General features: G+C 48.1%; 1 protein-coding gene across 3 annotated transcripts in view; it reads right to left on the bottom strand.

The window, feature by feature from the left end:
- The window catches only part of SAMD5 (sterile alpha motif domain containing 5), a 285,501-nt gene extending 260,185 nt beyond the window's left edge, over positions 1-25,316 (bottom strand). For all 3 annotated transcript variants that reach the window (XM_085611628.1, XM_085611626.1, XM_085611627.1), the window contains exon 1: positions 23,569-25,316. In XM_085611628.1, coding sequence (XP_085467754.1) covers positions 23,569-24,024 — 456 coding nt within the window. In that variant the 5' untranslated portion in view covers positions 24,025-25,316. The remainder of the gene's footprint in view (positions 1-23,568) is intronic.
- Positions 25,317-25,549: the final 233 nt, after the last annotated feature.

Raw genomic sequence — 25,549 nt, 5'->3', positions numbered from 1 at the left:
GCCATTTTATGTATGTCAAACATGGAATCTCTCCTTTACTGTTTTGCACTCTATGGCATAAGTATACTAAGGGTAATGAAGAATTACGGTGGCCCAAGACTGGTTCATTTGATGAAAAGAAAATTGCGTTCCTACAAGAACAATTGTTTTCTAGGCGAAGTAGGCAAGCCATGTTCGATGCTCTAATTGCATGGCAGAAGGAGGCCAAACAACGGCGAATAAAAGAAGAGAAAGTGGCTAGAGCTAAGGCGGGACAGAATGTTACTCAGAAGGCTATGGCCTATGACCGAGAAAGAGTAGAGAAAGGATTGGATTGCATGAATCGCGATTTTAGACTAAAAATTGATAAAAGTTATGTGACCCGCCCAAATGCGGACGATGAAATAGAAGATCTGTTGGACACCAGGCCACCGCCCCCTTATGTGCCCCAGAGACTATACCCCGAGGTGTCAAGGGCCACAGCCCCGACACCCGATACGTCCCTGGGAGCCTCGGCTCCGGCTCCCCCGGCCAATACTGCCTCTCCCTCCCTGCCTAACCTCTCCCAGTTGTCGGCATCTGTGTCCGACGTTATAGCCCTGTTACCTAATTTATTTTCGACAGCTGCTGCCGGGACCCCTCAGCTGCCGACGGGGTCAATGTCTTCCCCTTCTGTTCTACCCTCCTCCTCCGCTAGCACAACACCAGTAGCAGCTGTAACCACTCCGGTACATCCGGCCAGTCTAACAGAGGGAAGGAGGTTGTTCACTCGTTCTGCTTTGGGAACGGAAGAAAGGGCAGCTATTGCCACACAAGCATCCCAGTGGATGCGACATTCTATTTATACTCTTGCTGATATCTGGAGTACCATGAGGGACTACGAGCCGGTAATGCAACAGCATGCCCTGGAGCATATGGCCAACCGTCTCATCTCTATATGGAAACAGATACACCAGGAGGGGAGAGCTCCGGCCATATTGTATGATATTCTTGATCAGACTCACAGATCCAGATTGACACCTGAAGACGTGTATGAGAAGGTGCAGACTTTGGTTTCTTATAGAACTCGTCTGGAGTCCGCCCTTCCCGCCGGATCATCCCAATTCCCTATGCGGGAGGTACACCCTATCTTCCATCCGGAAGTTGCCGCGGTGGTGGATGGTAACGGTGTCGTTGCCCGTCCGGGAATAGACGCCCGGTTCCAGGAACAATGGGTCTATACCCCTTGGAAGCGGAGTGAGGTATTATCCTTGAAAAGCCAGTTGCCCGACCCTCGAAAGAACCCCACTGCCTATTATAAGGAACTGACCGAAGCCGCCTCGTCAGCAGTGATGACGTTGGCGGATATCGAATTATTCTTCGCCCTACTAGTACCGGTGGATATTTGGCGCCAAGTACATGACCAGGACCATGTCACGGAATTTGGGGGGACATGGGACCAACTGAGAAACTGGGATAGAGATCGCAAACCGGGGAATAAGCCCCGAGCTGAGATATTGGCTCTACCCGAGAGAATAATAACATATATGCATTCATTGATCCCGCCCAGAAAGGTAGATTGGGACAAGTTGACGGCCTGTAAACAAAAGAAGGATGAGAGTGTATCTGATTTCTTCACAAGGTTTGAGGGAGTATTCATTGATTTCAGCGGGCAGGACGTGGCTACGGAGGGAGGTGTACGTTTATTTGTTAATAGATTTGTGACAAATTTGCTACCCGAGGTATCGGCTCGGCTACAGGCAGCCGAGAGTACCTGGACGACCACCACGCCTTCCACGATATTAAGCATGGCTCAGTATTATGAGCATCGGGAAAATGAGAGCAAGGATAAGACAGAAAGAAAGTCAAAGGATTTGAAGACACGAGTATTGTTACAGCAAGTGGAGAGGGGTAGAGGAAGAGGGAGAGGGTTGCAGAATTTCGTTCCGAGAGGGGCGGGGCCCGTGCACTCGACTGGACGAACGTATCTTGGCATAAATCAATGTGCTTTCTGCAAGGAGGAGGGGCATTGGAGAGCTCAATGCCCGTTATTGCATGAGCAGAACGCTGCTTCTAGGGGACGTGGAAGGGGTAGAGTAAGTGGACATCGAGGTGGATACACGAGGCAAGAACAGGCGGTCAGAGGTGAGAACAGTCAAAATTATTTCGATCAGAGTCAGGGTAAACAATACTACCATGACGGACGTGTGACGGATGAAGATATTGGGTACACTCAAGCATAGGATAGCCAAGGGCAGAGTAAGGGGCATGTGTCAATTCCGATAGATCAGGCTGGACCTTATGTCCATGCACAATTGCTGGAGGCATCAGGTAAGTTTTTGGTTGACACAGGGGCTATGAACAGTTCTGTTTCAGGTGCCTTGGTCCCGGGGGCTGCTCTGTCTGGCCAGACTAATGTGTCCGTGGGGTTCTCTGGAACTCCGGTGGTAAGCCCCATTTCGAAACCACTTTCCCTTACTGTGGGACCAGTAACGATTGAATCACCCTTTCTCCTCACCTCTCAGTGTGGGGAAAATCTCCTGGGTATGGATATACTAAAAAGATTGCATGCACGCATCTTTTGCTCCCCCGATGGAGTTTACCTAACTATTAGGAATCACTCTGTCCCCTCCATCCAATGTTTTGCTAAAACCGACTCCTTACCCCCTGAGCTCGCGACACTCCCGAAAGATCTTTGGGCCCTGGGGGACACTGATGTGGGGTACTTACCAATTCCACCGGTGTCCATCACTTTAAAACAGAATGCTCAACTGCCAAGGATTCCGCAATACAAAATAGCCCCCGAAGGTGAACGTGCCTTACTGGCCATTATTTCCGACTTAATTAAAACAGGGGTGGTGGAAGAAACGGCGTCCAATACCTGCAACAGTCCGATTCTCCCGATTCTTAAACGAGCCCCTGTACCCCAGTCCCCTGATTATGCTAATACCTATCGATTTGTGATTGACCTACGAGAAATCAATAAAATTGTGGTACCCCAGTATCCTGTGGTGCCGGACATCAATTCTATCTTAACAATGATTCCTCCCACTGCCACATTTTTTTCGGTGATTGATTTAAAGAATGCGTTCTTTAGTATTCCCATTCATCCGGATAGTAGACATTTGTTCGGTTTCTCATTAGGAGGCCGCAGTTTCAGATTCTGTCGCGCTCCCCAGGGGTACACTGAAAGTCCTAGTATTTATATGTGGAAATTTAGCTCGCAAACTGAACATTATCTGCGCCATCTTGCCCCTCCCCAGTACCACGCGCAGCGAATGCACAGCCGCCAATTTAGGCACCCCACTCTCTCCCCGCTCACTCTCGACCGCCAGCGCTTTCCCCTGGCGCTGCAAGCATTCCCCCCCCCCCCGTGCGCGCCGGCCACCCCCGCTCTCTCGTACAGGCCATAAACCCTCTCCTTCTGCGCGACCCTGCTACGGAACCACTTCCAACCGACAACCCATACATGGTCATGCCTCTCCTTTGATAACCCCCTTCCTCTGCGCCCCATTGTCTGAACTGGTCCCAGGCCATCACCTAGCCCTGCGGATACAGTTTACTGCCCCTACTGTAAGGGAAACACCCCACTTCAAAGGGATTACAGTAGATCAAAGCCCCTACCCCCTGAGACCCGGCCAGTTGCACACACCCCCGGGAATTAGCGGAATTCCCTGCTGCGCGATAGCCATCTCCCACTGCGGGTAGGGTGGGAACTTCTACTGTATCTATGTGTGGGATCGGATCTGAGCCGGGGCTTCAGGGGATGTTCTTTCAGGCATCAAGGGAATCTCAAGAATGTACTATATGTAATAAAGCAATAAACCAGTGTATAAGAGACCAGGTCTCAGAGATGCAGTTAGAGCACCTCGTGACGATACCTTGCTGTCTGATCTGATGTGTTCTGCTCCGACGGAATAAAACTTTGTTTCCTGCCTTCCAGTCTCCGGCGCCTGCCTCTTTTATTGGTAAATCATCGAGTGGTATGAGAGGCGATTACCGCCGGGCAAATACTTGAAAGATTATCGACTGAAACTGCCGCTACCATTTAACAATTGGCGTCCCAAACGTGGGGCCCATCAGCGACACGTGGATCCAGTGGGAGAGGTCCCGACGACAGAGTGAACGACTGCAACGATCGGTGAGAGCTCCTGCCCAATAGACCCTCGTCTGGCAGCCGATCATCCGAACTTCACTGGTTCCGAGCAGACCTCTCTCGAGTGATCTACGGTCCTGACTGGGAACCATCAGGAGTGCCGCGGCAAATACGGAGAATAGAGGACGATCGGGCGCTGGAGGCGGAAGACGAGAAACTGTCCACGCGGTCCGGGTAAGGTCGTGAAATACGACAAAAGTGCGAAATAATTGATTGATTGTTTGAATACTAGTATTGCTCATTGATTGTTCCTTTTGAGATATTCGCTGTCTACAAACGGGGAGGAGTAGGAATACTCTCTCTCTCTCCCTTTGCAGATAGTGAAGGGTAGGTAACGCAGACTTTTGTCCCCGTTGAAACCCGTCGTGCCTATCTTTATCTCCCCATTGATTGATTGTCCGAACATTGATTGTTTTGAAGAATAGTACTTTTTGAGATATTCTCTGTTTGCAAATAACGTAGAATAGGAATATTCTGTCTAGTCTTTGCAAATAGTGAAGGGTAGGTAACGCAGACTTTTGTCCCCGTTGAAACCCGTCGTGCCTATCTTTATCTCCCCATTGATTGATTGATTGATTGTCCGAACACTAGTTGTTCGATATTGGTTCTTTGGAGGTATTCTCTGCTTACAAATAACGAAGAATAGAGATATTCTGTCTAGTCTTTGCAAGCAGTGAAAAGATAGGTAGTGCTGACTTTTGTCCCCGTTGAAACCCGTCATGCCTATCTTCTCCCCACTGATTGGTAGTTGGTTCTGCCCGGACCGCTTATTAGAGGTGAACCATCCGGCTCCACTGGAAGGCACCCCTAATAAGGACATGTTCACTAAATATGGACTAGTCGCCGTAGCTTATAGCAAGCTGTGGCATAAATATACCAAGAAGGACCCCGAAAGTCAGTGGCCACTGATGGGATCCTTCGACGACCATAAGATAGAAGCGCTAGAAATAGCTCTGCGTAGCAATAAGACGACGCCTACTATGCTTGACAGTATCGGCATGTGGCGCAAAGAAGCAACGCAACGGAAAAAGAGGGAAGAAGTAAAAGCAGAATTACGAAAGGCAGCTCACCTTGCCGCTAAAAAATTAGAAGAAGACATAAAAGAGAGAAGGGAAACTAAACTAAGACAGGAGCCCGAAACCTCAGGCCAGTACGCTGTTAGGACCCCTTCTTTGCTCTACCCTGTATTGTCCTCCAAGCAGCAAACAAATGACGAATTACTGTTAGGTCCCCCGATCATTTACATGCCCCCTCCGTATGCACCCTCCCAATCAATAGTACAACACCCACAACCCCCGAACACGAGCGAAAGCAGTACAAGGGCCTCGACCCTCACGGCCTCCGCGCCGACTGAGCCTCTTGTGCCGAACCCAACGTCGACTACAACGCTAGACGACCATGAGATAGGAAAGAAAGAGTCCACCAGAATGAATCGATTAGCTAAGGATGAACGAACAGGAATCGACAAGATAGTAAAGGCACTGGTAGGATCCTTTTTGACCTTACAAAAACTAAAATAACGCTAGGAGTTAGCCCTTTGTGGGACATATGAAACCAAGGGAAGGAGTCAAGCTCACGGTCGAGACGACCACGAGGTAGCCCGACTCCAATACTCTCGCTACCTAAACATGTCCGCCCTACTGCCCACCCCGCCCAATAAGCATGACAAAATCCCGCACAAACGGAAGCCTGCTGACACCCACCCTCGACGTCACCGAACTAGGGCTAGCTCGCGCACAATTGGGCTATGTTATTTTTCCGATTGCACAGTCACCTCCTGGTGCTCGTCATCTGACTACAAATATGTACAAACACTCCAACGAAGTAATGTAGTTATAACATTTTAATAACTTATAAGATATAACAAACACACCAACAGGGTAAACAGGTTAAAACACGTTTTAAAAACAACTATTTACATGACGGTCTGCTGCAACCTCCATCCCAAAGCCTTAACGTCCACGTGACACCGTCCTCGCCTCTCCTTCCTCGAAATTGCAACATTGGCCTGTTTTGGGCGGTCCCTCTTAGTTGACTTTGGGCTATAAAAACCATGCAAAAATCCATTGACATCAGTGGCGAGCGATTGTGCGAATAGGCCGGAGGCTATACGAAGCGCCGAAGTTCTGGCAACACCAAGGCGGAGCCCGCCACGCTGTGCGGACCTTCCCGTTTTCTTTCTTTCTTCAATTATGGCTGCTGCCCTGGCGGGGGGAGGCGACGCGGACGGACCTCCCCCACCTCCCCAGGTGGAGGCTTGCCAGGCACCCCAACCGCCTTTAACTCTCCGGCCAGCTAAGCTGCACCCAACCGTCTTTCACTCACCGGCCAGCTAAGCTGCACCCAGCCATCTTTTTCATCGGCCTGCTGAATTTCACCCTGGCACGCTGTGCGGGTCTTCCCAGTCACTTCTTCCTTCAATAACGGAGGGTGCCCTGGCGGGGGGAGGCGACGCGGACGGACCTCCCCCACCTCCCCAGGTGGAGGCTCGCCAGCAGATGAGGGCACCCCAAACCACACCTTTCACACGTCGGCCAGCTGAGTTGCGCCCTGCCACTTCATTCGCCGTTCGGCTGAGCCGGCACCCCTGCACGCGGCCGCCAGGCAACCACCCAAGCACCGGGTTCACCAGGACTGCCGCTAGCGCCCGACGTGAGGAGTGGGCCCCCGCAGCAAGGTAATCGGGGACCCACCCCGGTGGTGTTACCATCCAAACTGCTGTCGTCACTGCTACTGGAATCACCCCGGTGGCAGCACCACCCGAACTGCTGCTGTTACTGCTGCTGGCTCCTCTCCGGTGACTGTACCGAAGAGCTGCTGCTACTGCTGCCCTTGAACTCCGGCGGTCGACCCCTCCGGTTCCAGGCCTGGCCCACCGTGAGACAATTCTGGACTCGAAAGCTTGTTTGCTAGGGCATGGGCCCCACCCTTGACAGAACGCTCCCCTCAGCCTTGCAGAATTGGTTGGAGTCATTTGACGTTCGACTCCTGCGGACTTCCGGTAAGGACAAAACCACCACCATTGCTCTTTTTGCCCCCGGGCGGCAGCCACCTTGCCTCCGCTTGATACAGTGAGACAGTAAAGCGTCGGCAGAAGAACCCGCCTGCTGCCCCGCCCTAAGAACAAACCGTGGCATTGCTACAAGGTTGCAGTGACGCAAAGTTGACGCTAACGAAAGTTCTCGAACTACCGAAAGGGATTCTGGTTCAACTGCTAATTCATGGAAAGACTTAGACTGTGCACTGGCCCGACCCCGCCCTAAGATGGCGCTGATGTAGGAGTAGCCTACAACTCCTTGTGGCGTTCCAGTCACGTGACATTCGTGTTAAAAAGAGATATATATACATGTATGCGATGCTTTCACACATGGCGGTGGGAGAGAGGGGGGAACCGATTTTTATGTTAATCCAGTGTTGCTCATGTTGCTCGACGCCTCTCACACCGTGGCCGGTCTGTGGCGGCTGTAGGCCCGTATTTCCATACTGACATTGTTTTAAATAAAGGGCTTCTTAAAAAGGAATTACGAACTCAGTGTCATGACTAATCATCTAGGTTGTTGAAGGTTTTTCTTTTGAATAAATGATTGTTACTCCTAAACGAAAGCATACAGATAATACAGACACCATTTGCCTAAAAATCTTTTTGTTTAACGGAATTTGTACCCATCACGCCTGCCCTTTTTCCAAGAATTGTCAAATCAATAATGAACTATAACTTAAGGTATATGTCGCATGCAAGGTACGGTATCCTGCACCATAATACACGACCAATTGAGAAATACATGCACGACCAGGGAACGCGAATTTAGGAGATGAATGAACTAGAGCATCTTTGCCTCAAACTAAAGAATAATGGGTCCGTGGTATTACCCAAACCCTGCGGCTAGCCTGGTACATGGTAGGTAGAACCTTTCGTGTCTGCGCGCGCTGGGGTATTTTGAATACTGCACCTCCCCTCCCCTCTTATTTCCCCTCTATAGGTCACGACGAAGTTCCGACTGAAGAGTGGAGTGGACATGGACCGCACCAAGTTCAACATCAGGGAAAACATAGACAAACGTTGTGAGATAGTGTGTAAAATTACAGACCACCATTGAGAACATGAAAAACTGTATGATATGATTGTGCGTGTGTACTACGATTATACGATATGAATGTGTATGCATTTCATGTTCGGATCACTTGAAGAGAGCGTCATTGTATGATTGAAGTGTGCGTCCACCGATCAAAGGGAGGAGAATAAAGGGTCAGACAACCCATAAGATGAACTACAAAATACTGAAGGTACGCAGCATGCGTAGGAATAGAGGACAGGAAAGGAGAGGTCCCCGTGCTCGACGCAGCCCTGAGTCTCCGTCTTGACGCATGTACTGTCACACCCTATCCGGCATTTGTGTGTACGTGATCACCGAATTTATGTCTTTTCCCCGCTTGTGTTTTCTTACATGGAACAGACCCATGCTACTCCATGTTGTGTGTGCACCAAGTGACCTATTATCTCTCTCTCTCTCTCTCTCTCTCTCTCTCTCTCTCTCTCTCTCTCTCTCTCTCTCTCTCTCTCTCTCTCTCTCTCTCTCTCTCTCTCTCTCTCCCCCTCCCTCGCAAAAGGCTCTTTCTTGCCCTCTTTCTTCTTGAATAAATTAACGACATACACCTCTTTGGTAAGTGTATAATTGGCCTGAACACAGTGGTGTCGAACAAATTGATAGAAACAAAAACGACCATACTTTACCACGTTACTACCTCTCCTTTTTACAAACATTAAGCCTAATCGGCTGAGAAGGAAAGGACAGGTAAGACGACTGATGTCTCCCAATCTGACCCACAACACGGGGACTATATGTCAGTGGTTTTTGTTCTTAAAGGACACCATCTCCACCACCCAGAATTACCCCTGACCCATTGGCCCGGAATAAAATGTCTAAAGCACCCTGTTCTCCCAAAGATAACTCCAGCCCTATACTAGCCGTCTCAGAGTATCCCGAACAAAACAGCTGATGGCCCCTGTTTTAAACTGATAAAGGGTCACCTACTGTATGAAAAGGATACTCGTGAACGCATGACCATAGCACCTCGCACTTACGGGTATTACCAAACCTTGCATTATAGGGCGCAGAAACTGACACCTAGAAGGCCAGACGATGGACAGGGACACCCACAGAACCCTGCACCACAGCAGTAATTAATAGATTAGTAACACGCACATTAACATCAGAGTTAATAGACACCAATCATATAGTAACAGATAAGAGCATTTCCGCAACTACTCAGTGGTTGGGAGAGAGAATGAAGTATGTAAATGTCTTCCCTGCCACGATCTCTAAGACTTTCGTTTCTTATAACCTATTCAAGGATAACCTGCAGCCATCGGAAGAGAGGGGTCGGATGTGACGCACAGTCTGGCTGCGGATCATAAAACATCTATGACATCGACCAAGGGGGAAGCGACGAAGCAACAAGAGTGTGAGACGAGGCACCCTTATCAGAACGATGAGCGCGAAGGGCTACATCGAGGCCCCTGCTCACTGACCAGCGTGCCTGAAGTCTTAACCCGTCGGGCCCGATTGATGGGCCCAGTGCTGAAAAGATTCTGCTCTCCTTGGTCCGCATTTTTGATCTGATCCCATGCCACCCCATTCTCTCTTCCTCTTTCATTTGGACTATGACTTTGACCTACTACCGAGGAACAAAAGGCCGGCACCCTGTCTCAAAAGTACCTGTGGTGAACTGTGTTAAGGAACAGGACTATGATCAAAGAACAGTGAGTGGTCACACCCTGCCACGTGAAGAAATCGGATTTGAGCTGGACCTTAGTTCCACCGCCGGTGCTCAACAGTGCCAACGAAAGAAGAACAACAATGAGAGCTTACCAGTGATAGCTCTTTATAAACAAGGACACTGGAAAGAAGAACCCATGTCAAAGTTGAAAATCCTCTCCCAACCACCTTATTATATTAACTATCTTCTTATCAAGTTTTCATGATGTTGCATCAATCACTTCCGACTGTACACTGAGAAGTTAAGAAAATGTAACTTTGTATAGTAACATTCATACAACACCAGCCATGTACACAACTATACTGTAACTTTGAATGTACTTCCTCCTCGCCTGCTTCATCAAACTGTATGAGACAATGTACAAATGTGTCAGATTACTCCTGCCTACCCTAAAAACTCTGTATCTTTAAATGTGTGACGAACATTGACGATACTGTAACTGAAAGGCTAACAAAGGCGAATATTGGCCGGACAAGCTGGCGAGATATGTTAAAAGGGAGGACTGTGGAAATTTAGCTCGCAAACTGAACATTATCTGCGCCATCTTGCCCCTCCCCAGTACCACGCGCAGCGAATGCACAGCCGCCATTTTAGGCACCCCACTCTCTCCCCGCTCACTCTCGACCGCCAGCGCTTTCCCCTGGCGCTGCAAGCATTCCCCCCCCCCCCGTGCGCGCCGGCCACCCCCGCTCTCTCGTACAGGCCATAAACCCTCTCCTTCTGCGCGACCCTGCTACGGAACCACTTCCAACCGACAACCCATACATGGTCATGCCTCTCCTTTGATAACCCCCTTCCTCTGCGCCCCATTGTCTGAACTGGTCCCAGGCCATCACCTAGCCCTGCGGATACAGTTTACTGCCCCTACTGTAAGGGAAACACCCCACTTCAAAGGGATTACAGTAGATCAAAGCCCCTACCCCCTGAGACCCGGCCAGTTGCACACACCCCCGGGAATTAGCGGAATTCCCTGCTGCGCGATAGCCATCTCCCACTGCGGGTAGGGTGGGAACTTCTACTGTATCTATGTGTGGGATCGGATCTGAGCCGGGGCTTCAGGGGATGTTCTTTCAGGCATCAAGGGAATCTCAAGAATGTACTATATGTAATAAAGCAATAAACCAGTGTATAAGAGACCAGGTCTCAGAGATGCAGTTAGAGCACCTCGTGACGATACCTTGCTGTCTGATCTGATGTGTTCTGCTCCGACGGAATAAAACTTTGTTTCCTGCCTTCCAGTCTCCGGCGCCTGCCTCTTTTATTGGTAAATCATCGAGTGGTATGAGAGGCGATTACCGCCGGGCAAATACTTGAAAGATTATCGACTGAAACTGCCGCTACCATTTAACATATAGCCAAGCCCTGAAGAGGGTATTGGACTCTTTGCAATTGCCCCCAGGTAATGTCCTGCTGCAGTATGTTGATGACCTTCTTGTGGCTTCTGATACAGAACAGGGTTGCCGCGATGCCACGGTTACCCTGCTACGACATCTGGCCACTCACGGTAACAAGGTGTCGCTCTCTAAATTTCAATATTGTCGACCGGAGGTGACCTATCTCGGTCATCTCCTGTCGAAGGAGGGACGACGGTTAACTGCTGAACGTATTGCAACCATAACTAACATGCCTGTTCCTCGCACGCAACGTGATGTCCGCGCTTTGCTTGGCATAACCTCCTACTGTCGCCAATGGATTGCTAACTATTCTCTCTTGACTAAACCTTTCCTGTATTTAACTACGAAGGATGTGCATGAACCTTTACCTTGGACTGACGAATGCCAGACCGCTTTTTCCGCTCTGAAAACTGCTCTTTGCTCTGCTCCTGTGCTTGGCACCCCTGACTACCGGAAACCTTTTGTGCTCTATGTGCATGAGGTGGACGGTTGTTCTCTTTCAGTGTTGACACAAGACTTTGGTGGTAAGCAAAGGCCTTGTGCATATTTCTCGGCGGTTTTGGACAACGTCGCCAGAGCGCTTCCCAGTTGCCTGAGGGCTGTAGCGGCAGTTGCCATAGCCATCAGACAATCGGAAGGGCTAGTCCTGAATACGGATCTGACAGTGATGGTGCCTCATGCTGTGGACGTATTATTAAACAGGACACAGACGCAGCACTTAACTAGTGCGCGTCTTACGGGGTACGAATTGACCCTGTTTGCACCTCACATAACGATCAAAAGATGTGTTTATTTGAACCCTGCCACGTTGTTACCCCTCCCTTCGGAGGGCGGTGGACAAGACATGCATGATTGTATCTTTCGAACTGAAGAAGAAACCAAGGGTCGGATAGACCTAACTGACACCCCACTCTCTGATGCCCAAGGGGAATTATATGTAGATGGGTCATGCTTCAGATTACCGGATGGTAAGACAGCTGCGGCCTATGCGATCACTACTCTACAAACGGTAGTCGAGGCAGCAAAGATACCATACCGGTCAGCCCAGGCAGCCGAATTGGTTGCATTATTCAGGGCTTGCGAGCTAGGAAAAGGCATCAAGCTGAACGTCTACACCGACAGCCAGTATGTGTTCGGTGTAGCGCACAGCTTCGGGAGGTTGTGGGCAGAAAGAGGATTCTTGACATCTCACGGTGAGAGAATAAAGAATGGGCCACTAGTTGAACGGTTATTAGCCGCGTTAACATTGCCCAAGACCCTGGCTATAGTCAAATGCAGTGCACACAAAACTATAACTGATGATGTGGGGAGGGGAAATGCCTTTGCAGACCAGATCGCAAAAGAAACAGCCCGGTCTGACACCACTTCCATGCTTGTAGTGACAAAAATGATAGAAGCAGAGGTTTTTAATAACACCATAGATAGTGTGAAAGAGCTACAGAAAGAGGCGACCTCGGAAGAACTGATATACTGGCAAGAGCAAGTGGGGAGGCTTGATGAGAATGGGTGTTAGACCGACCTGTCAGAAAGGTGTAGATGGTTGCTACCGAACGCCTTTGTAAATGCAGTGGTAACTATGGCACACGGACCTTCGCATGTAGGAGTTCAGGCCATCTGTGCCATATTGGATTCTGTCTGGTATAATGTCAATATCCCCAAGACAGCTAGGAACTTGGTCCAACATTGTATAATTTGTCTCCAGCATAATCCTGGGGTTAGTATCCCCGTCCTAGCAGGTAGTTTTGCACCACCCACCTTGCCTTTCGAAGTACTCCAAATGGATTACATACAGCTAGAACGAGTTAACAATCTGAAATATGTGCTGGTGGTGATTTGTACCTTTAGCAAATGGGTAGAAGCGTATCCCACGAAGGAGAACACTGCATTGGCAACTGCGAAAGCCCTGGTAAAAGAGTTCTTTCCTCGATATGGGTTGCCAAGGGTGATTTGGAGTGACAATGGGACCCATTTTAATGCTAACTTAGTTAAGTATGTATGCAAGGGCCTGTCCATCCGGCAGAAGTTTCATGCCGCTCGACATCCCCAGTCAGCGGGTCTAGTTGAAAAATATAACGGAATCTTAAAACTGCGATTGGCTAAGCTCCAGGACACGACGGGATTAAAATGGCCCGATCTCCTCCCCCTGGCCCTGTTGTCCGTAAGAACTACTCCCCATTCCCGGAGTGGTATCTCCCCTTACGAAGTCATTTTTGGCAGACCTGCCAACGTATGGGGAGTACCCCGGCCCAAGTCTTTCAGGGACATTGAATATCCTATGTTGACTGATTACTTGTATGCTCTGACTAAAGATCTTCGTTCCATTCATCAACAGATATCTGCCACACTGCAGCCCCTGCCGGAGGGTCCTGGACACGGCGTAGAACCAGGACAGTGGGTCCTGGTCCGAAACTACCAACGGTAATCGAGTTTGGATCCGCGCTGGTCCCGGCCTTACCAGGTGCTCCTGGCCACGCGAACAGCGGTGAAAGTCGAAGGGAAGCAGCACTGGATCCATATCTCCCATCTTAAGCGAGTTCCTCTCCCATTGCCAAGGGAGCAACTGGACCAGGAGGAAGGTCAGCCGACTCAGGGTGAGCCCAGCGCAGAAGAGTCACTTTCCCCGGACACCCGCAGAGAGGTTGACGGGCGAGGGGAGAGTGCTGAGGGCATTGAAACCCCTTTTTGTCGCCACCCAATCGTCCAAAGTGAAGCATCTGGTTGGGAGCCCAGCTCCTCATCTGACCCCACTGTGCCCACCTTGTTCACGAATCCTGAAACCCCTGGTCGGGATCGATATCACCTGCGGCCCCGAAAATAAACGAGTCCCAGGTCTAGCCCCGGCAAGTGCAGCTGGAGGCCGCTGCAGAGACCTGAGGATTGTCGGAACACTGGACTGAACTCGTTGAGAGCACGGAACTTTAAGTAAAGCTCTGTTCAGAACGAAGATAGAGACATTGATGAGACGAACAGGGGCCCAGGTGGAGATCTCTTTTCAACACGAGTTGCGTCAAGTGTGACTCCAACGCGAGAAGTTTTTGCTTTTTCCTTTTTTTTGTTTTTCTGAACAATAGGAGTCTGCCTGTGAGGCTCTGAACGGACACAGGAAAGAAGCACCCTCCGGCAGGTCGGACTGCTTGTAGACCCCCCTTGTTGCCCGAGATTATATTGGACTTTTAGTGAGGAAAATGTACCCTTTTGCTCGTTTTGTCCCTGAAGACGGGCGTCCCCTAGCACCCCGTGCTGTCCCCCCGCATTTGCCAATGTTCTCTTCATGGAGCTTGCGTGTCAAAGTTGTTTTCATTTTTATACTGATGGTATCATTTGTACTATGCTTAGGTTTGTTCATATATTTGGAATTTCGTCATCCTGTGCACACCCTGATAATGTCTACTCCTGCCCCTAAAGAACATCATTTCCAGACTTTCGCTCCTCATAAAGAAAGACATCGACAGACATATGTCCATAATGCCTTTATCGAAATGCTGCACCAGACTCATAGTTCTACAAATGTTACTGATTGTTGGGTCTGTGGGCTTCTCCCGTCAGTGATGCATAAGCAAGACTTATTTATATCAGTGCCTTTTTCTTACCTAGGTAGTTGTGAAGCCTGGTTTAAAATGTTATCCATGTTGTACGAACATTATGCTATAGATGAACGTCGATTCTCAGAGAAGGATTATGCCTTGATTTTAGCATACATAGAGACACACCAAGGTTTCACCCCTAATGCTGAGGGAACGGATGGTACCCTTGACCCCACCGCCTGTATGAACGTGTATACTGATCATGAAAATGATACCTGGCTGAGGGATGAAATACTGGATTTCATGACTTTTAACTTTACTGAATATTTCAAATACTTCCAAGAGCGAAATGTCTCAAATGAAAAAATCATTCCGGTCCCGGTGTTGAATACATCCTCCTCTTTCTGTGTGCAGGGGATGGGGCATTTGTTCGTAGGATATAGCAGATGTAATTACACTTATAAACTACAGACATACAGTAGCCCCCCTACACTCACCCCTCCCAATGTTTATTTTGTATGTGGTGAAAACGCCTATACCTGGTTGCCCAGAGGGTGGATGGGTAGGTGTTACTTGTCTTTCCTTTACCCCCCGGTGTACATAGCTCCTTCTGACTATCATAAGTCTCATACTTTAAATCGACGGAGCCTAACAGCTGTAGGCGCCAGTAATGATGCCACTGACCAAACCGACACTCCAGCGCAACATTTTGTTGATATTATAAAAGGAGCGTTGCCCATATGGGGACCCATCCTAAATAGTAAGGAGGTTAGGAGGTTATCCAGAGTGGTGGAGGGGGTGATTAACACTACGGCAGGGATATTGACTAATATCACAGTGGAGCTCCAGGCGACCCGGCTCGTGACCCTTCAAAATCGTCTTGTTTTAGACGTTATCCTAGCTGATCGAGGTGGAGCTTGTAGGGTCATCGGCAGTTCCTGTTGTGTATATATACCTGACTCCGCCCCTTCCGTTCATCTAGCTATCCAGAAACTGCATCGACTAGCCTCTGAAATTCACACCGACACTGGTACTTGGTCATTGTCTGGGTGGTTCTGGGGTTTGGTGACCGCCTGGGGATGGAAGTTATTTATGATTCTCCTGGGGGCGGTAGGATTTCTTTTTACCTGTTGCATTTGCCTGCAATGCGGGCCGGCCTGTTGTGCATATTGTGCTACTCAGGTTCGCCGATCCATTCCTAAGCCCACGTCCAACCAAACCAGGATCGATGCTCAACGGACCCAGAAAGAGACGCATGATTTAATGCAGATTGATGAGGGTATTTTCGAAGACTGACTTCGTTATTAGCTATGCTGCGCTAAAGGGCCGTTCTGAGGTATTCAAGTTATTATGGTATGATAGCGCAGTATATCTAATGACGGTATGCTTAGCCATGGTACATTCGAAGGATCGAAATCCCCTTTACGTTTAGCCTGACAAAAGGGCCGAGAACCAAACTGCCTCCATCTTGGATTGCGGCTCTTTCGCTTAGGAGTCACGTGGCCCTCTTACACACCATCTGCCTTTCCTTTTCACGGTAATTATTAGGAGACAGACAGAGTTGCTGAGAAGCAAGGTCACATCTGCTAAAAGGGAGTATCAAGCGAATTCCTCCAGACCTGGGACGAGAAGGGAGTCACCCTTCCGACCTTCTCTGTAAAGATAGTAACCCTTTGTATGTGTAACCGAAACTAGAAATAGGCATGAGCTCATTAGGGGCGCCAGGACTAACTGGTACTTTTCCACATATAAGGTTTTGTATGCTGTGCTGATAATGTATAAAAGTGTGTTGCTGTCAAGGAGCCAGTAGTCTTCCTCGGCGCACCTGATGGGTGAGGATCGACGAGGCTCCTCTATATAGAGATCTATGGTGATTAATAAACGTTTGAACCTTCCACGTTGCCAACTGCTCCTTATTTAATGGATATTGCGGGCCAATGGTAAGTGTGGCCCTTGGAATAATTATTTTGACACAACACCCTGCACCACATTATACCTGTGCCAGGTATAATGTATGAAGGGGGGGCGTTCTGACGCAAGTAAGCCTCGTAGAAGAGACACAATGAAATCTATGAGATTTCACTGCGCCACTTCTAGGACGCAAATGTGTCAATATCTTACGTCTGCCTCACAGTAGGCCTAAGAGTGACGCAGGCACATTTGAAATGGGACTTGCCCATGTGAAATGACCCTTTGCTGGAGTTGCGTCACTTTTGTGGTACACTCCAGCGATGCGTCATTTTTGCGCCTACAGATACGTCAGAAATACTGACGTATCTGTAACTCCTTGCGACATGATGCGTCATACTATAAATATGACGCATCCAGGATGTCGCAAGGAGGGCGCAATGAAATTTGACGCATCGCTGTTTTCACGCAGCGATGTGTCACTTTTCATAAATGAGGCCCTTAGTACATGTTGCTCTTGGCTCACTTGGGGGCATGGCACGTTGCCACCGTGCTTGTTCACAAAAGACAAATTTAGTAGAGTTAGATTGATTGTCCTATGCAACCTAGACTAAATGCCGCTCAATGGAGTCACTCGCACAATAACATTTGCAATTTAAAAATATTACATTTGCAGCACCAAGTAACTTTATAGGCTTTGACACATCTCATTTATGTCAAGCTTTTGAACTCTGAAAGAACTATGGAGCTGCAGATGCAATCGACCAAGTGCAGGGCTCCCTATGGCTTTCTGTGACAAACACAACATGGAAAATAAAACCTCCCTGAATAGTCTATTTCTCTCCAATAGGGCTCACCAGGGCCTTCATTACTCACCAAAACATACAGATTCCTTAAGGCTTTGTGAGGCTTGAGTAGAAGAAAAGGGCAGCCGCTTTCCCTCCCTCACACCGCACAAGTCTGTATAGGCAGTGAGGCCTACTGCTGGGCTGTAATACAAAGGACTATACACAGCTGCCTGTCTTCCTGTCAGCCTAAAAAGTGTTTGATATCAGTAATTACACAAAGCTGCAAAACCAACTTTGCATTAGGATGCAACACTGCAAGAGGTGAATTACACTGCTCAGTGTCAACAATAAGAAGTGAGAATTTTAGCTCAATTCTTCAAAATATGAAAACGTTCAATCTATAACCGCTCAACCATGCATTGGCGGAGTAAAGAAACAGTCAGTGATTAATTAGCAAAATAATGTAACCAGAGGCCCAGAGTTTTTTCTAGGAACTAGCCACCGTATATACATCCAAAAAGCGATTCTGCCCTATTGTTACTCGACATTTGTCAGAATATCAATAACAAAAACGTATCTGACATAAATGGTATGACCGATTATCACTTTGAGATGAACAGTTAAGGGAAATTGGCTTCAGGAGTGAAGGGAATTTTACGCCAGTTACATTCAACTAGTGGTTTAACAAGCCCCAAACGTTTTAAGTGACAAGTGCAGCTTCATCCACTACTGGTGGCAAAGTCTGGGAGATTGCAAGAACTTTGGATTTCCCTGAGGGAACTTTGCATTGAGATTCAGCTCACAGCTCACTGTCTCAAAAAAGCAGGACCGCCATAAGAATGCACAGCGGAGAGGAATGGACCGAGAAGTTCCTCCTGCAACAGCATCAGGTGTCATCTTCGACTGAGGATTTTGAAGTCACTCCCACACCTACACCATAGAGCACCTTTGGAGCGTGGGTGATGGACAGTGCAGAGCAATTTCTAACCCTGCACTAGCTGGACCAGTGGGTGAGGATGACCCTGGGAATATCCTGGAAGCATATTTCCAGGAAGGAAATCCTGGGTGGACCACATGAGCAGGAGCTCTTCTGTAGAAGCAGTGAAAGTGATGTGTAGCCAAACGTGATGACAAGGAACAATACTTGCACCCACATATGAGGTGCCTAAAAAAAGCAAGGGACCCACATGCAGGGAGGAAGGAAAGATTCATGTGATAGACTCTGTAATTAAATATTTCCAATTTTGCACAATGCTAAGGATAATAGGCGAGCTGAGGAAGTTAAAGGAATCACTGGCGGACTTCGCAGGGACAAAAATGTTTATTTCTCACTGTTTGTGTCCATTCTCTCTGCCATTGACATGCTCAGAGGTGATGAGGCAGACCGTGTCCTTTCTAACTGCAGTAGGCACCATGTCATTCACATTCATGTGAGCCTAGAGGCAGCTGGACCCAGCTTCATCATTCCAGCCTGGGATGTCTGATCCACCTGTTGTCAGGTTTCATCCAGCCGCCTACAGAAAGCAGCTACACTCAGACTGCTGAGAATGACAATGGTTCCAGTCTGGTGGCGCTCCACTTTATTCCTCCACAAAATAATAGCAGAGCCCTGGAAAAAGAGATACCAGAAAGAGACAGGCCATCTCACATGAGGATAAGAAAAACACTAGAGGAGAGGAGATTCAAATCAACTACTCAATGCAGAGACTGTGTCCAGTGCATGTTGCATCTATTTTGAAACAAAATAGCTTTTTGATAATATTGCAGGAGAAACAGTTTGTTTAAAAACACAAATATTGCTTAAATTCCCTCGTCCCGCGTAACACCGATATGTGAAGATTATTTTAGACTCTATGCTAGTGCCCATATGATCCGAAATGTCATCGCTTTGAGAGATTGATTTTTGACCATCCAGTAATTTCTGAGGCCACTCTTTGCCCATCCTCTTTCAACTTCCTTTGTGGGCTAGAACTGTGTGTCACAGGAGTGCCCGGTCCCTTTGGAGTAACGGCTCAGACCTTCACGGTGCCACCAGCCAGCAGAAATCAAAGTTCCCGACATCCTGCGTTTTATTTGCCAAAACATCGTCTGATTGACACGCTTAGCCACCAAGTCAAGCACAATGATGAGTGAGTAGGTCCAGGCACCGCAGAGGAAGCCAGTGTGCCCAGCACTAGAGAGACTAACACATCAAGGACTGAGAGTGCGCTGCTCGTGAGGGAGAATGACTTTCATGGCCTGATTCATAAAGAGCTTTCTCCTCCATACCCTGTACGATTACTGCGACAGATCTTTGGTCCTAGTTTTATGTACACGCTTAACCTGCAGTTTGCTGTGGATAAATGTTTATTTGACATTTATATTCCCTTTTAGGTACTAACTGTTACACTGCACTTGCTCCCTAGTATTGATGTGTAGCTTGTGAAGGCAAACTGCCTTTGTCTCGTGTCTTTCAGGTGTCATGTCTGATCCTGCAGCCAACTCCCGCTGTGCACCTCTATAGGCTACGCGCAACAAGGATTGGCCAGTTCACGGGGTTGGACGCAGGACCTGGCCAAAGGGACCTTTTTTACATCCACATTGGAGTGCAATGTGTACCTATTTCATTATTTTGGGACGACAAATAATCTAAAATGGCCAGCCATGCCTGTGTATATATGTGCAAGCATCCACACACATTGGCGGGTACCTTTGAAAATGCGTTACTTTTATAAAAATCAAAGATGGCTATCTGTGTGTGCATATGTCTGAGTGAGCACATGCATGCAAAGACGGCCAACTCTGAATGTGTTTTACTTTTATAAGTGCCTTTTATGATAAGACCATGTGCAAGTGCATGCATGGATTTGCCTACCTGGGCAACCATATTTGAATTGGTTATATAATAAAGTTTTACAAAACCCTTTGCAAAAAAAAAACTAATTAGCAAGGCCAAAAGGTTTGCAGCCAATGACGGACCTATCGCCATTGCCAGTGATTGTTTTGTGTGTTTACAGACACCCATAGGTTAGCATGGACCTCAGAGTGATGTTTGCGAAGAAAAGCACCTCCGTCTGAAGTTTGACGGCACGTCAGGAGACCCTGGGGTCACTTATTTGCAGCATGTAAAATGGTGGGCACACTATGTACCCAGTCCCAGGTATGGAATGAAAATGCTTACAACAAATCTCTCAGTGAACGACTTGTAGAGCTGGACACTGCATTCTTTGGTGATATATTTCTGAGAGGCAGTGAGCTATCTCACCTCTTCAACTTCCTTTTCTCATTAAGAAGTATCTGCCATTCAATATTTGTTACTTCACCTCCTCCACCCTAGCCCCTCCTTCCCCAGTGTATGAAGTGGGGTAGATGGTTAAATCTGTGTCAGACAAGAACCTCAAGCTCACTTCTGCTCACCCAGTCAAGCCAAAGTGTGTACAGTGAAGTCTAAAATGACGTCCTTCTCCACAAATCCCACATTCACCTTCAATGACGCCTTTCCTTGATTAAAAAGCTTCATCTAACCACATTCATTTCTGTGCACCCTGTTTTGTGGTATGCAAACCGTCGAGTGATTTAAGGTACATATGTAAGCAAATGACAGAATCAGGGAAAGACAACGGGTTTAATGAAGGGAAGGATGAAGGAAGGAATGAGAGTAAGATAAAAGAAGGGAAAGGAAGAACGGTGGGAGAAGAGAAAGAAGCTAAGATGGGAGGAAATAAAATAAATAATATTGATCCAAAGAAGAAACGACAAATGAAAGGAAGGGAGCAGAAAAAGAAAGATGGGATGGTGGAAGTGAGGACAGAACGATGACTTGGGGGGAGGAAGAAAAGAGAGAAGGAAAGTAAAGAGTTGTGGAAGGAGAGCAGGAAGGAAAGAATAATTTTGTTTACTTGCAGCATGCTATGCGCCTTGCGGTTTGTAATCCCATGTGTTGCGCAGGAAGTTTTGCCAAAAAGGACACCATTTTTTCCCCTGTGGCCTTCGTATCATATTTCTTTATTAAAAAAATGTCAGAAGTACATAAACATTGAATAACTTCAACGAATCAGCCCAATAATATAACTACATTATATTGGTAAATAAGATATGGAATAAAATAAAAGAGGAAGATGAGGCACCATAAAGCAGGAAGTAAGACTTAGTTCCAGAATCACTATTTCAAACATTGAAACCAAAACAACCGGCCTACATCTGCCCCAACCAGGGTTTGACCTCTCAAGCACGTCTGTGAAACGGAAGTTGGGAATAATGCAAAACATTCGGTAAAACTTTCGAGCAGAACCATTGTTGTGCTTAAGGAATTAGAAAACGGGCAAGCAGGGCAGTCCTGCGCCCCAGCGGTTCATGCACTGTGCATACACATCCTGTGTCCTCGAGGTACCACTGTCGAACCCAAGAGCAGATGACCCGGGGCTAAATGGGGAGAGAGTACAGTATGAGAAATAAACCGTCCCCCGCTTCTGCATAACTTGTTGCAGCCCTTATTCCTAAAAAAGTGAAAGCATGAAAAAAATGACTAGTGACGTAGGGCCTCGCGAAGCTCTGCTCTAAACACAGATGTCAAACGCAGGGTCGCTGGAAACTGACACTGGGTTTTAGCATCTGTCAGGCGCCACGTGCGCGGCCGGCGTCTGGCTGCCTATTGCAGCGTTGACTTCCGCCTTTCCCTTGACGCTGACAGACAGCCCTGGCTGCTCCAGTCCCAGGACGGCCAGCCAGGCGCCCTCACCACATACTAATCACACACTTAAAGGGCACGTGCTGTGACAATGACCAAGGGGGTGGCAGGTTCAAGGGGTCGCCACCGCAGGTCAATCTGAGGTCTAACTAGCTTCCTTTCTTTAAGCATGACAGATTCTGTTTCATTTGCGAGGGTGTGAGCAACACAGCAAAACATAAAGTATTAGTAGCAATTTTACAATGCAATGATTTTTATCCAGGAATGCGCGCGACCTTTGTAACCACCTCCTAGTAACAAGACATACAAAGTTAGGGCCCACTGCACCCAAAGTTCAGAACCTTCAAATCGGGTGAGCAGCAAAGACAAGAATTGGAAGGAGGTTTAACAATGTCTGACATTTTGATTTTCCTGTGAGAGAATTTATAATGTGACACACAGCACATCAAACGTTCTGGTGCGTTTCATTTCCCAATAGCCATTGCTTTCAAGCTGACGTGTGACAATATAGCAAAGTACTTTGGGACATATTATCAAGGATGACGTTAAATTATCGCCGGTTTAGCGGCAGAAAACTGCCACTAAAGCGGCGATGATGGGCTTGATAATATGCCCTTGAGAATTCCCATAGAAGCCCAGGTTCACACCAGAATATGCCCCTTCATTTTTTCAACTCTATGACATTTCTCCACTGAGTTAGAATGTGGTCATGCTTGCATCTGCACCAAGGAGGGCTTCTAGATAGTCGGATAGCTAGATTTAAATGCCTCTGTTTTAGAGAATGAAGGCACAACAATTCTTTTACTGGGCCCAGTTTCAGTTCACCTCATTTTTTAAAAAAACATTCCCACGCTGTATGTGACACAAAAAGCACCAAATGCATGCTCGAACTTAGCACCAGGTGAAAACATAAATTAAGCACACAATCTCCTGCCTCACCTTCGATCACCTGGGTGGCACTGCACTGGCTACCTTTGCAAAAACAGATCTTCCATCAAGTTTGCAAAGGACATCTTTGCTAATCCAACCTTCCTAAAGTCGCCACAACAGCATTCAAATATAGAGGTAGATATGAGATTCTCCATAGAAGCCTCCTAACTGTGGATCAACCTACCCAAACACATTAAATCACCCAAAAGACACTTTAGGGAAAGACAGTCAAATCCCAAAACACCCTTGCTTATAAATCTAGTGGGACAGTAGCATTGCAGTTAGAGGCAAGAAATAGAATAAGAATTGGCGCCCCACAGACGAGTGTGTTACAAGCGTGAAACATATGTCTAACAACCATAAAAAGAATAAAAATAAACATTTCCTATAGAATGCCCAACATTCACAGGCATAATTGTGACTCTCTCTTCTTTAAATAACAAAACTTATTGGCATCTCATCTTACCTTGCTGGAGTAAGGGGGCTTGCCCAAGTTGACCCCGTCCCGGATGAGTTTATCCCTGATCATAATCTTCAATTTGAGTTTGGGAAAAATTCCTAGGCCCATCCCACGCAGACCAGTGCTGTGACCCTTAGCCGGAGCTTTAGGGCCTTGTGGGGCCTTCGGGGCCTCGCGCTGCACCACCAAGTGGCTGGCGTAGATCTCCGGGATGGGCGGTGCCACCTGCTGGGGTTCAAGGGTGAAATAAAGCCCGGGTGCATTCTCCTCCTCCTTCAGCCTCTGGACAGCTTGCAGGATCTTCCTGCGGTGGTGGGGCAACCACACCCCGATGGCATCCAGGTCCGGGTCCCCGATCTGCTTGCACACCTCCAGGTCGTCATAGCCATTATCCACAAATGCCTCTGTGTACTGCACGAGCCGTAAGGTCTTCAGCCACTCATAGACTATGTTGGTGCACATGGCTAGCAGAATGAACGTAGCCCAGGTCCAACACTATGTGTTATGCGTATAGATTATGGAAAACATGAAAACGTACTCCGCAATAAGAACAAAACATCAAAAAAAATCCATCAATCCCAACAAAAAAATCCAGCGTCACACGTTGAATAATTCTTATGTTTGACTCCTCCTTTCAACAACTAACCCAAAAACCCTCAGAGTGGGCCTCATTCATACCCAAAGGTAGATATCTAGATTCCAAAGTTTGCCTCACGCGTGGAGTTCTAAGCAGCAAGCGTTGGCAATAAACACACTGGTTCCAAGTGTGTGCTTCGACTGCTTTTCTCGTGCATTCTCAGAATGTCAAAATAAAGCAAATTCCCACCTTCTTGTATATTTATGTGGATTATTGATAATTTCCTGGGCAACTGTCGTGAATCCAGCAGGGAACAAGAACCAAAAACAAATAAAAAAGCAGCGACTCAAAAACCAATGAATGGCACCTTTTAAGGAGGCATCATAATGGAAAAAAGAAAGCAAAAGTGTTGAAGCTTGCAAAAATAACGTGAGTGCTTCCTCGCGGATCACCTGCTGCTGAAGCTGTTGTGCTTTTCCATCACCCTGAACTCACCTGTTCGCACAGCCCACACCCCCAAAACGAGAAGTTATCCTCATTCGGAAGTATCATTTACAAAGAATCCACGAACACTCTCCACCCGAGTTGGTGGCCGCATCCACCCTGCATTCCAGGCTGGTGGTGAAATCTGAGCTCTTTGGCCGCTTGCACGCACGATGTGCTGTTCTTTTGCACGATTCCTAAAACGTACCGTGCCGGTCCTCACACTTTCTTGCACTTTCCCGATTTCCTCCCGCGCATCTCTGAGATGTCACGCGCCGCATCCAGGAGTCTGCCCCAGCCCCCCGCGCGCCCCTCGCGGATCCAGCGCAGGTCACGCCTACACGCTGCGCCTCACGCTCCCTTCCCTGTGGGGAGCTGGCTCGGGGGACGCCGGCGCTCCACAGGCATCGTCGCCGCGAAGCTGGAGGAGAGCGGAGACCATGTCACTAGAATCCAGGCAGAACACACCGGAAGCAGCAGCAACAGCTCTCTGATGGCAGCTACCACGCTGCCTGTGGGTTATTCCGCGTCGACCTGCTTTATTTGTAATCCCTCTTTAGAGTCGCTCGAGCTGCCTGTGCCCTCCCTCGGTGTGTGCCTCTGGGAGATGCAGGCTGTCTGTCGCTTCCTCGCTCTCGGCTGCCTGACAGCAGCTCTGTTGGGGACTCTGCCTTGTCCACCCCCCTCCACCACCTTTCCAAACTCACCCCCTAACGAAAAGGCGATTGAACAGCGTCTGTCTGCCGTTCACGCGCTGGAGATTGTACCAGCGAAAGGATGGCGTGCCTGTGTTTTTTTAGAAACTCCAGGGCTTTTATTTTCACTGAGGCTGGAGGAGCAGGTTTGCGGGCACAGGTTGGACTTTTGTTTGTCTAGGGAGAGATATGAGCTGCCATTAAATGCAGAATAAATGAGAAAACACCGCCC

This window comes from Triturus cristatus, chromosome 6, assembly GCF_964204655.1.
Source record: "Triturus cristatus chromosome 6, aTriCri1.1, whole genome shotgun sequence".
NCBI classification, from domain to species: Eukaryota; Metazoa; Chordata; class Amphibia; order Caudata; family Salamandridae; genus Triturus; species Triturus cristatus.
This window is presented reverse-complemented; position numbering and strand designations above follow the sequence as displayed.